This window comes from Schistocerca americana, chromosome 7 (genome assembly GCF_021461395.2).
Source record: "Schistocerca americana isolate TAMUIC-IGC-003095 chromosome 7, iqSchAmer2.1, whole genome shotgun sequence".
NCBI classification, from domain to species: domain Eukaryota; kingdom Metazoa; phylum Arthropoda; class Insecta; order Orthoptera; family Acrididae; genus Schistocerca; species Schistocerca americana.
The window spans coordinates 570,619,812-570,633,353 of record NC_060125.1 but is presented as its reverse complement, the minus strand read 5'-3'; the positions used below and the strand labels follow the sequence as shown (position 1 = coordinate 570,633,353).

The 13,542-nt window shown below is 43.3% G+C and overlaps 1 protein-coding gene across 1 annotated transcript in view; it reads left to right on the top strand.

Moving 5' to 3' along the window:
• Positions 1-12,927, top strand: part of LOC124622556 — a 57,858-nt gene extending 44,931 nt beyond the window's left edge. The window contains exon 4 of the mRNA XM_047148292.1: positions 8,804-12,927. Coding sequence (XP_047004248.1) covers positions 8,804-9,170 — 367 coding nt within the window. The 3' untranslated portion in view covers positions 9,171-12,927. The remainder of the gene's footprint in view (positions 1-8,803) is intronic.
• Positions 12,928-13,542: the final 615 nt, after the last annotated feature.

Genomic DNA, 13,542 nt, shown 5'->3' with positions numbered 1-13,542 from the left:
TATGCCATGACTTGTCATCTCGGGGTATACAGTCCCTGCTGGTTACATGCCCGTAGGTACAGCTGCTGCCTCTGTTGCTGCTACAACGGGAGCCAAGGTGCAAGTTAGTAGCCAGAGACATCCAGTGAAGACATCCTGTAAAGAAAATCGGAATACAGAAAAGTGTCAACAGTTGCTCTTATTGTGAGCTAACAACGTTAAGTTTTCTCCAAAATGAGTTTAACTTATGTTGTTGTTGTGGTCTTCAGTTTGATGCAGCTCTCCATGCCACTCTATCCTGTGCAAGCTTCTTCATCTCCCAGTACCTACTACAACCTACACCCTTCTGAATCTGTTTAGTGTATTCATCTCTTGGCCTCCCTCTACGATTTTTACCCTCCACGCTGCCCTCCAATACTAAATTGGTGATCCCTTGGTGCCTTAGAACATGTCCTACCAACTGATCCCTTCTTCTAGTCAAGTTGTGCCACAAACTTCTCTTCTCCCCAATCCTATTCAATACCTCCTCATTAGTTATGTGATCTACCCATCTTATCTTCATCATTCTTCTGTAGCACCACATTTCGAAAGCTTCTATTCTCTTCTTGTCCATACTAGTTATCGTCCATGTTTCACTTCCATAGATGGCTATGCTCCATACAAATACTTTCAGAAACGACTTCCTGACACTTAAATCTATACTCGATGTTAACAAATTTCTCTTCTTCAGAAATGCTTTCCTTGCCATTGCCAGTCTACATTTGATATCCTCTCTACTTCGACCATCATCAGGTATTTTGCTCCCCAAATAGCAAAACTCCTTTACTACTTTAAGTGTCTCATTTCCTAATCTAATTCCCTCTCACATCTTGCTCACGAGATGGTAGAGTTTTGTCAGGACTGGCTCTCCCAAGGCCGTCAGTAGTTCTAATGGAATGTTGTCTACTCCCGGGGCCTTGTTTTGACTCTGGTCTTTCAGTGCTCTGTCAAACTCTTCACGCAGTATCGTATCTCCTATTTCATCTTCATCTACATCCTCTTCCATTTCCATAATATTGTCCTCAAGTACATTGCCCTTGTATAGACCCTCTGTGTACTCCTTCCACCTTTCTGCTTTCCCTTCTTTGCTTAGAACTGGGTTTCCATCTGAGCTCTTGATATTCGTACAAGTGGTTCTCTTTTCTCCAAAAGTCTCTTTAATTTTCCCGTAGGCAGTATCTATCTTACCCCTAGTGAGATAACCCTCTACATCCTTACATTTGTCCTCTAGCCATCCCTGCTTAGCCATTTGCACTTCCTGTCGATCTCATTTTTGAGACGTTTGTATTCCTTTTTGCTTCCTTCATTTACTGCATTGTTATATTTTCTCCTTTCATCAATTAAATTCAAAATTTCTTCTGTTACCCAAGGATTTGTACTAGCCCTCGTCTTTTTACCTACTAGATTCTCTGCTGCCTTCACTACTTCATCTCTCAAAGCTACCCATTCTTCTTCTACTGTATTTATTTCCCCCATTCTTGTCAATTTTTCCCTTATGCTCTCCCTGAAACTCTGTACAACCTCTGGTTTAGTCAGTTTATCCAGGTCCCATCTCCTTAAATTCCCACCTTTTTGCAGTTTCTTCAGTTTTAATCTACAGTTCATAACCAATAGATTGTGGTTAGAGTCCACATATGCCCCTGGAAATGCCTTACAATTTAAAGCCTGGTTCCTAAATCTCTGTCTTACCATTATATAATCTATCTCAAGCCTGTCAGTATCTCCAGGCTTCTTCCATGTATACTACCTTCTTTTATGATTCATGAATCAAGTGTTAGCTATGATTAAGTTGTGCTCTGTGCAAAATTCCACCAGGCAGCTTCCTCTTTCATTTCTTATCCCCAACCCATATTCACCTACTACGTTTCCTTCTCTCCCTTTTCCTACTACCAAATTCCAGTCACCCATGACTATTAAATTTTCGTCTCCCTTCACTATCTGAATAATTTCTTTTATTTCATCATACATTTCTTCAATTTCTTCGTCATCTGCAGAGCTAGTTGGCGTGGGCTTTGTGTCTATCTTGGCCACAATAATGCATTCACTATGCTGTTTGTAGTAGCTTACCCGCACTCCTATATTTTTATTCATTATTAAACCTACTCCTGCATTACCCCTATTTGATTTTGTATTTATAACCATGTATTCGCCTGACAAAAAGTCTTGCTCCGCCTGCCAGTGAATGTTCCTCCTGCCAGTGAATTTCACTAATTCCTACTATATCTAACTTTAACCTATCCATTTCCCTTTTTAAATTTTCTAACCTACCTGCTCGATTAAGGGATCTGACATTCCACACTTCGATCCGTAGAACTTATGTGTGAAGTATGAAATGTGCAGGCAGCACCAGCCGGCAGAGGTAGACGCAGGAAGAGGGAAGTAATCGATTTTGTGAGTGAGTTCCTAAACAGGAACAAATTGTATAATTACATGTGTGTGCTTTTATAAAAATGATACAATCAATTATCGACAAAATTATTTAATTGGATGTATAAAAATTCCACTCACCAAGCGGTGGCAGAACACACACATGAAAGATGGTTGTAATTGGCAAGCTTTCGTAGCCAGTGACTCCTTCTTCAGGCAGAATGGTTGAAGGGGGAGGAAGTCTTTCCTGAAATCTACCCCTTTTCCTAAACCTCTCCAGTCCTTTTCCTTTACCCCTCTTCCTTCCCCTTCAATTCCCTCTGCCTGATGGAGGAGCCACTGGCTCTGAAGACTTGCCAGTTACAACCGTCTTTTATGTGTGTGTTCTGCCGCCACTTGGTGGGTAGATTTTTTATGTATCAAATTAAATAATATTTGTGTACTTTGATAGTTTAGTGTCTTGAGTTTCTGCATGTTCATTTAATATCTAAGAGGTACAGTTATTGCATTTTCGTTCGCATCGTAAAGTAAACCAATCTTGTGAAATGTTACAGGTCCCATATAAGGAGCGAATTATTTAGTCTCACTTAAGTGCTTCACTAGTTCGGTTTTTTAATCTCTGCATATTAATCTAATTTATTGCACACAGTTCTTGCATTGTTGTCAGGGTCTACAGTAGAGTTCTGCAGCACATGTCAATAGTCAATTTGTCTGGGTAGTGTAGTTTTCCACAGTCCTTCATATGGATACGTTGTGTGTGGATGTGAGCCGAGTTGGTGACACTTCGCTCTCAGCTTCAGGCTGTAATGGCTTTAGTTACACAGCTTGAAGATGCAGTGGATGGCATCACTGTTGTGGGCCGGCCTTGAGGATCCAATAGATATTCAGCACATCCGCGTCCTCCAACCGATAGTCTCGGTGGCCAGCCTTTACTGCTCACACTGAGGTTGACCCCTCACCCATGGTCGAGTGGGAGGTCTCTTTGGGGTGTGACAGGTAGTGAAAGACTTCCAGGGGGCTGCACATAGGCCCTCCCTGGTTAGTCTGACAAGTTGGTTCCATTTGCTGTCTGTGGCTGAGACTGTTGCTCAGCCAGAAGGAGTCACTTGTCCTGTTTGAGGAAACCTCTTAGCCTGCTAGATCTGGGCAGTCACAGAGGGTGGGATTATTGGTAGTTGGGAGCTCCAATGTTAGGCGGTTTATGGGGCCTGTTAGGGACATCGCTGCCAAGAAGGGGAAGGAAGCCAGTGTGCACTCCATGTGCATACTGGGTGGAGTCATTCCAGACGTGGAATGGGTCCTTCCGGATGCCATGATGAGCACATTGTGCAGCCAACTGCAAGTGGTGACTCATGTCGGTACCAATGATGTGTGTTGCTTTGGATCGGAAGAGATTCTCTCTGGTTTTGAGTAGCTAACAGAAGTGGTAAAGGCTACCAGTCTTCGTTGCGAGTTGAGGCTACCAGTCTTGGTTGCGAGTTGAAAATAGAGCTCACCATTTGCAGCATAACTGACAGGACTGATTGTGGACCTTTGGTACAGAGCCGAGTGGAGGGTCTGAATCAGAGGCTCAGGCGGTTCTGTGGCGGTGTAGGCTGCAGATTCCTCGACTTGTGCCATAAGGTGGTTGGGTTTCAAGGTCCGCTGAACAGGTCAGGAGTCCACTAATGCAGGAGGCAGCTACATTGGTATCAGGGGTTGTGTTGCATTGAATGGGCGGTTTTTTAGGTTAGAGGGTCTCTGGGAAAACCAAGAAGAGCTTTACTCACAAAGGGTGCAGGCCGAACACAGGAAGAACGTAGATACAGGAGCCATCGGTATTGTGTTGGGAAGGTACGAGAGCTTCAAGTGCTAGTAGAAGGCACTGATGCTCAAATCATTATAGGCACTGAAAGTTGGCTAAAGCCATAGGTAAGTTCAGCCAAAATTTTTGTGAAGAACCTAATGGTGTTCTAAAGGGATAGGCTTAACACAGTTGGCAGTGACATGGTTGTTGTTGTTAGAAGTAACTTAGCTTATCGAAAAATTGAAGTAGATAGTTCCTGTGAGTAAATATGAGCAGAGGTTATTCTTGCAACTGGAATAAAATAATAATTGGATCCTTTTACTGATCTCCCAATTCAGATGATGCAGTTGCTGAAAGGTTCAAAGAAAACTTGAATTTTATTTCAAACAAGTACGAAACTCGTACAGTTATAGTTCATTATGTCTTTAATTTACCCCCACTATATTGGCGAAAATGTGTGTTTAATTCCCGTGGTACACATAAAACATCACCAGAAATTGTGCTAAATTCATTCTCTGAAAATTATTTCAAGCAGTTAGTACATGAGCCCATGTGAATCGTAAATGGTTATGAAAACACACTTGACCTCTTAGCAACGAATAATCCTGATCTAAAACGAACATCAGAACAGGTACTGGGATTAGTGAACACAGGGTTGTCTTAGCGAGATTGAATATTGTAAGCTGCAATTCCTCCAAAAATAAATGAAAAATATACCTATTCACAAAAGCAGATAAAAATTCACTTGACGCCTTCCTGAGAGACAATCTCCACTCCTTACCAAATTAACAATGTAAGTGCAGAACAGATGTGGCATGAATTCAAAGAAATAGTATCGGCAGCAGTTGAAAGATTTACATGAAATAAATTAACAAACAACGGAGCTGACCCTCCTTGGTACACAAAACCAGTCAGAACTGTTGTAGAAACAATGGGGAAAAAAACATGTCAAATTTAAATGGAACTTTGTCTCGAAACCTGGCAGAAAATCCAAAAAGGCTCTGCTTGTATGCGAAGTATGCTAGCTGCAGGACACAATCAATGCCTTCTCTGCACGATAGTAATGGAAATACTTTTGACGACAGTGCTGCCAAAGCAGAGTTACTAAACACAGCCTTCTGAAATTCGTTCACCAAAGAAGATGAAGTAAATATTCCAGAATTCGAATCAAGAACAGCTGCCAACATGAATAACATATAAGTAGATGCCCTCGGAGTAGTGAAGAAACTTAAATCATTTAACAAAAGCAAGTCTTCTAGTCCAGACGGTATGCCAGTTAGGTTCCTTTCAGAGTATGCTGGTACAATAGCTCTATACTTAACAATCATATACAATCGTTCGCTCGACGAAAGATCCGTACCTAAAGGCTGGAAAGTTACACAGGTCACACCAATTTTCAAGAAAGGTAGTAGGATTAATCCACCAAATTGCCAGCCCATATCATTAACGTAGATATGCAGCAGGATTTTGGAACGTATATTGTGTTCTAACATTATGAATTACGTCAAAGAAAAGGGTCTATTGACACTGTCAACACTGATTTAGAAAACATCGTTCTTATGAAATACAACTAGCTCTTTACTCACATGAAGTGTTGAGTGCTATTGACAATGAATTTCAGATTGATTCCATATTTGAAGATTTACAGAAGGCTTTTGACACTGTACCACACAAGTGGTTTGTAGTGAAATTGCGTGCTTATGCGATATTGTGACTGGATTCATGATTTCTTGTCTGAGAGGTCACAGTTCATATTAATTGACAGAAAGTCGTCAAGTAAAACAGAAATGATTTCTGGCATTCCCCTACGTAGTGTTATAGGCCCTTTGCTGCTCCTCATCTATATAAACAGATCTAGGAGACAATGTGAGCAGCCATCTCATGTTATTCGCAGATGGTACTGTCGTCTATAGACTAGTTAAGTCATCAGAAGATCAAAATGAATTGCAAAATGATTTAAAAAAGATACCTGTATGGTGCAAAAATTGCCAATTGACCCTGAATAACAGAAAGTGTGACGTCATCCACATGAGTGCTAAAAGCAATCTTATAAACTTCAGTTACACAATAAATCAGTCATAACTATGGGCTGTAAGTGCAACTAAATACCTAGGAATTACAGTTACGAATAACTTAAATTGGATGGAACACATAAGAAATGTTGTGGAGAAGGCTAACCAAAGATTGTGTTTTATGGCAGGACATTTAGCAAATGTAACAGATCTACTAAAGAAACTACCTACACTACACTTGTCCACTCTCTTTTAGAATAGTGCTGTGTGGTGTGAGATCCTTACCAGATAGGACTGACGGAATGCATCTAGGAAGTTCAAAGAAGGGCAGAACGTTTTGTATTATTGCAAAATAGGGGAGAGAGTGTCACAGACATGATACAGAATTTGGGGTGGACATCATTAAAACAAAGGTGAAATCTTCTCACGAAATTTCAGTCACCAACTTTATCCTCTGAATGCTAAAATATTTTGTTGACACCCACCTACATAGGAAGAAACGATCACCAAAATAAAATAATGGAAATCAGAGCTCGCACTGATAGATACAGATGTTCATTTTCTTCTGGGCACAATACGAGATTGGAATAATAGAGTATTATTGTGGAGGTGCTTCAATGAACCCTCTGCCAGGCAGTTATATGTGATTCGCAAAGTATCGATGTAGATGTTTTATAAGAGTTGGCTTAAAAGTGCAACCAGCAACAATCAAATTGTCTCAGGGAAACAGTCAAAACCAATGCCAAAGGTAACTGGCTTCAAACATCTAAACATGATATAACAATGTGCCATGCAATTTCATACGAAAGTGTATGCTCCTGTAAAACTTTCAGTACTGTCCAAATTGTCCACCTTTTCTCTTTGGACACACAAGAATGATCAGCTCAACATACGGTAGACTTAAAATAACTTTGTGGCTGACATTTCTGCATGTTGAGTGTTAGCACGAAGTGACAGCCAGTTACAGTTCTTTGTCAAGTTCCATTTGCTCAATCTGTTGCCTTTTCTGTAGATTCATGCAGATTCTTGTTGTCAGTGTGGCTCTCAGCACATAGCTAACACTGTCCCCTGTCTTGTCTCAACTCATTGCCTCCCCTCGCCCCTGCCCTCCACTCGCCTCCACTGCCCTCCGCTGCCCTCCGCTGCCCTCCGCTCGCCTCCGCTGCCCTTCGCTCGCCTCCACTGCCCTCCGCTCGCCTTCACTGCCCTCCGCTCGCCTCCACTGCCCTCCGCTCGCCTCCACTCCACTGCCCTCCGCTCGCCTCCACTCCACTGCCCTCCGCTCGCCTCCGCTCCACTGCCCTCCGCTCGCCTCCGCTCCACTGCCCTCCGCTCGCCTCCGCTCCACTGCCCTCCGCTCGCCTCTGCTCCACTGCCCTCCGCTCCACTGCCCTCCGCTCGCCTCCGCTCCACTGCCCTCCGCTCGCCTCCGCTCCACTGCCCTCCGCTCGCCTCCGCTCCACTGCCCTCCGCTCGCCTCCGCTCCACTGCCCTCCGCTCGCCTCCGCTCCACTGCCCTCCGCTCGCCTCCGCTCCACTGCCCTCCGCTCGCCTCCGCTCCACTGCCCTCCGCTCGCCTCCGCTCCACTGCCCTCCGCCCGCCTCCGCTCCACTGCCCTCCGCCCGCCTCCGCTCCACTGCCCTGCCCCCCGCCCGCCTCCGCTCCACTGCCCTGCCCCCGCCCGCCTCCGCTCCACTGCCCTGCCCCCCGCCCGCCTCCGCTCCACTGCTCTGCCCACCGCCCGCCTCCGCTCCACTGCCCTGCCCCCCTCCCGCCGCCGCTCCACTGCCCTGCCCCCCTCCCGCCGCCGCTCCACTGCCCTGCCCCCCGCCCGCCTCCGCTCCCCTCCCCCGCCCGCGTCCGCGCCGCTGCCCCCCGTCCGCCTCCGCTCCGCTCCCCCGCCCGCCTCCGCTCCGCTCCCCCGCCCGCCTCCGCTCCGCTCCCCCGCCCGCCTCCGCTCCGCTCCCCCGCCCGCCTCCGCTCCGCTCCCCCGCCCGCATACGCTCCGCTCCCCCCCCGCCCGCCTCCGCTCCGCTCCCCCCCCGCCCGCCTCCGCTCCGCTCCCCCCCGCCCGCCTCCGCTCCGCTGCCCCCCGCCCGCCTCCGCTCCGCTGCCCCCCGCCCGCCTCCGCCCCGCTGCCCCCCGCCCGCCTCCGCCCCGCTGCCCCCCGCCCGCCTCCGCCCCGCTGCCCCCCGCCCGCCTCCGCCCCGCTGCCCCCCGCCCGCCTCCGCCCCGCTGCCCCCCGCCCGCCTCCGCCCCGCTGCCCCCCGCCCGCATCCGCCCCCGCCCGCCTCCGCCCCCGCCCGCCTCCGCTCCGCTGCCCTCCAGTCCACTCCAGTCGCTTGATCACCAATCTGACGGTCATGAAGTTAACTGTATTCAAACTATATTAAAGCAAAATTTTTCTGACCAAAACAAATTGGGTTTCAGAGAAAAAATTATGATTTAGTACTGTGGTACATGTAGTACAAACTTACTTTCACTGATTCATTGAATCGCTCTTTTTTTCTTGTAATTGCATGAAAAGATAGTTTTTATCAGTTTGTGTGCAGTTTCCTGTTCATTTAATGTAACATGTTTCATCGTTCTTGACAAGTTAACACCTTAACATTTCTTCATACTACCTTATGAAGAAGGAGAAGAAGAATCCTGTGATGGAAGCAAGAATATCACTGATGATAGTTGTGTATCTCATGAGGATGAGGTAACGAAGGATTTTGAAGAACTGAATCTAAGCTACAAGGAATGCCTCACACCATTTGTATCTGTTGCACAATCAAGAAATAACAATGTAGTATCAAGTAACCAACATTTCATTCCTAGGAAACTGGTTGACAATGAGTCTACAGTGTCTGAAAGTGCCCCTGATCAGACAATAAGTGCCAATGATATTAATGAAACTACTGGATATTCTGAAACATTCTATGCACTGGAGAGAAAGTTTAAAATGTATAAACTTCAGAAAGGACGTGAATCGCCATTTTAAAATGTTACAGTTTTTTTAGAATTAAAGTGTTTTTCAGTGTGTTGTTTACACTAATTTAAATCATTAGGCACTGCAGAGGCGACTCGGATCTATCACAGTATATCATTAGCTGTGACTATGTGACAATTTGACCTCTCCTCCCACTCTACAGGGCAGTTCAGATGGACGAGACTGTTGCCTGTAAATTAAAATTACTGGCAGAAAGCACTGACTGACTGTCTTCTTATCTGCATACTCCTTCAGGTGTTTCCCCTCAAAAATAACTCTTCCACTGCAGCTATGTAACAGAATTAGTGGGCGTAGGAACTGACTATTCACTAGGAAAACACGTTGTGTAAACCACTATATACTTTCTGAAACTAACTCTTCAAAAAATACATGGTGCTCAAGTCTTTTACCACAATTATTTGTGAAATAATCCAAAGATTTTCCCCTCACTGTTGACATCCAGAGCCCACACTCACAATAACACTGTATTCTAATGGAGTAGTTTCAATTTGTCAGAAAAGTTCATTTAATAACTTGCCCAAAAGAGAATTCTTGAAATCATAAATTCAATAAAGGTTCTTATTGTGAAAAGAATCCACTCACCATGCAGTAATATACGTTGATATTACCATGCAGTAATACATGTTGATATTACACAAGAAACAGTTCATAAGGTTTATTGTTCCAGCTACTAGACAAAATTTAGAGTCCAAAATAGAGCGAGAAATTCTAAGTTCATACACAATACATTTTGGAAGGTAGTGCTCAGACTAATGCAGTGACAGAATCCTTATACCACTGCAACTCTCCTCTGGCCAGTGAGGGGCACAACTTTTCTCTGGCATAGCAGACGACAGACAGACATCTGTCTTCAACTCACTTATGGTCGTTTTCAACCCAACCAAAATGTGATCCATCCAATTAACAAAATTGGTCATAATGTTTCCCATTTGGGTCTCCACTACAGCAATATAATTTTTAATATTTGGGGAAGTCCTGCAAAAAGTACAGCTGTGATCTTCTGGCAGAAGCACAATGATTCATTAAAAATGTGGCGTGGTCATCTGTGGTTGTGGAAAGAACCTGTAAGAAACATTATTTCAGCTGATTTATTAACTTCAGATAGTTCAAAAACTACATATCCCTTTGAGTTCCTGTAATGAAGAATATATCAAAATATCTATACCGAGAGCTTCAGGGTACTTAATCTGAAAAGGTTTTACCATATTTAGAAGAATGATTAATTTCTTTAATTGCCATAAACACATTTTAAAAAAGCACTGATATCTCCAAAAGTGAATGTTAAATTTTGAAGAAACTTTGCAAAATGTGTTTCTTTGTTATGTCCCATGCTTTGACCATATTCTATTTACTGTATGAGCTTTCTTGAACAATCGAACAAACACTGGCCGCCATGTCAACCTCAGCCCTTAGGTGTCACCAGATTGAGGATACGGAGGGTCACATGGTCAGCACAGCACTCTCCCGGCTGTGGTCAGTTTTCATGACTGGGACCACTGCGTTAATCAAATAAATCCTCAACTGGCCCTACAAGGGCTGAGTGCACCCAGCTTGCCAACAGCGCTTGGTAGACCTGGACAGTGACTCATCTAAATGCTAGCCAAACCCAACAGCACTTCACTTTGGTGATCTCACAGGAACCGGGGTTACCACTGCGGCAAGGCTGCTGGCACAAGCTTTCCTGAGCAGCTCCAAAATGATAAAATGGATGATCAACAGGCTGTGATGTTATCACTACACTTTCAGTGTGGTCGGCTGACAGAGCAGCTAGCTGTGTGTCTAAAACCTGGTGGTGGCTGGGAGGAAGTCTATCACTAGCTTCCCTATAGTACATTATAGTGTCTATACATATGTTGAAAATTTGTATGTTAAACCAAAAATATTGGCTCTATTTTTATGATGTCAGGCTGTTACCCATGTGAGTTATTGATTTGTTCCTATATAGGTAAATCTAAGATTATGAAATCTTTGCTTACCTAATCAAATAGTTTGCTTGTAGTTTCCTATTTAAGTTGTTGTTATGAAGTTTGTTGCTGTAGACATGTTATAGACATGTTATGTTACTAGCTTGATCCTAGCTTAGCTTTCGTTGCTTGGTAGGTACTTACTTGGCTCTTACCAGTTTATATTAGCAGTGTGGTATGTTCACCTTTGTACAGAAATACTTTTTGTGAGACAGATCGTGACAAATACTTATATTTCCAGTTTGGTATGTTCACCTTTGTACACCAATACTTTTTGTTAACTGGCTGGGATAAATATTTTAAAGATATGAAATTGCACAGAATCATAAAGGGATGTGTGGAAAGATTTGAAATTTTCTGTTCAGATGATACTTACAATATTATTTTATTTGTAGTTACTTTGTGTCTCAGTTACTAGTGTCTGCTTTTTGTACTACATGCACAATATAGCCTGGCCCCTTTCATGCAGATCTTACTGCAAGCACACAGTTGTCACCCAGCAATTGGGCTGCTGTGGGTTGAGAGGTGTGTGAGTGGGATTGTGAAGTCATGCTTCTTCCATGCAGGGCAAGAAGCACACTGGAATCAACATTGCATTGACAATGTCTATTGCAGTTTTACAGTGTGTTCCATTGACAAAATATAGAAACAATCCATATGACCTGAAGTCATTCAGCTTCCACAGATTCCTCCAATCTCAAAAAATTGCCAAGTTATATTGGTCATGTAGTAGAAAGTGTGTGTGTGTGTGTGTGTGTGTGTGTGTGTGTGTGTGTGTGTGTGTGTGTGATATCCGTCAATCATCTGCTGGTGGCAGTAGCCATTTTAAACTTTTTGTTTGTTTCAATTCTGGTATCTTTTCTTGTACTGTAAAACACCTACAGTTGGTAGTCACATACCACAAATTTTAAAAATCTTGTTTTCTTCAGTTTCACTGTTTTTATCAGTAATAAACCTGCTTTCTTTGAGTGTTGTTGTTGTTGTTGTTGTTGTTGTTGTGCTTTCTTTCTGTCCGGATTATAATTTGGAAGATCATGTCTGTTGTAAGACAAGATGAAAACTACTTTATCTGATAATAGAAGAGTTTTTGAGAGTGTGTCAATTTGTTTGTGTTTCGTTACTAAACTACCTTAATCATACATCTTTAGCACTTAAGATGCTGATCTTGTAGGCAGTTGCCAGTACCTGTGGAGTGGCTAAAATCTGTTCCTAAAAATGAAACTCCAGATAGCAATATCAACAGTATATGGTACTTACCATACTTACCATAAAGATAACACTCTGAGTTGCAAATGGGCACAATTAAGAGACTTAAAACATAAGCTCTTAGCCACAGCCTTTGTTGAAAAAAGAGAAACACGCACCATTGATTCACACAAGTAAGCACACCTCACACTCACGTGACCACCAACTCCAGCAGTTCGGGCTAAGCTGCTGGAGTTCGCATTCGTGTGTCCATCGGGTGTACTTGCTTGCATAAATGAACTGTGTGTGTTTCTCTTTTTCTGCTAAAGGCAATGGCCGAAAGGTTATGGGTAAGTGTCTTTCAATTGTGCCTGTCTGCAACTTAGTGTGAGGTAATACTTTATGTTAAGTAGCAATCTGTCTTCTCTACATTGTTAAAATCTGTTTCTCTTTGTGTGTGGGTGTATGCATGCACATGCATGCATATGTACATGTTACTAGTGTTGAAACTGAATGCACAGATGTAACTTCATTTTAGCTGTAATTACTGCAGAAAAAAAATTGAAAAAAATTCTTGTATTAAAATACATAATCAATCATCTGATCTTTCTCTTTAGATTTATTTTCTAGCCAATTTAAATCACGAACACTTGAACAAATCATAAGATGAAAGTACAATTTAGTGTCCTCAGAGGAGTACAGTATGATACAGCTTGAAACATGTAGAGACATTATGATCACTGCACTTGTCGTTGGTATGTAACTCAGGTAAACACATGCACAAATAAGAACTTAAAACTTCTTTATTATAACATTTTATAAGACATGAATTGGCATGTTGCTTAGGCAACTATAGATTTTACAACTCTCAAAAACAGTACAATCTTCTTTTGTCTCTTGTGATATCACAGATCATACAGCTCTGAAGCCGACCTTATCGATGTCGAAACACTCACTAACACACCAAAACACCATATGGAAGAGAAACCTGCTCCCACATCACCCCCTTCTCAGTAAGACAGTCACAATTCACTGTACCACATCCACTAGTGCTGCGGGAAATCTAATTATGCGACCCAATCTTCATGTTTGTGGTTTTTTTATCTTCAGGCTATTTGTCCTGGGGTGGTGGTGAAACTGGAGTATCTTCCGGCAATCTGAAGTCTTCGTTCAGCAAATATGCAGGTTTCAATCGCTCAATGTAAATGTTTTTT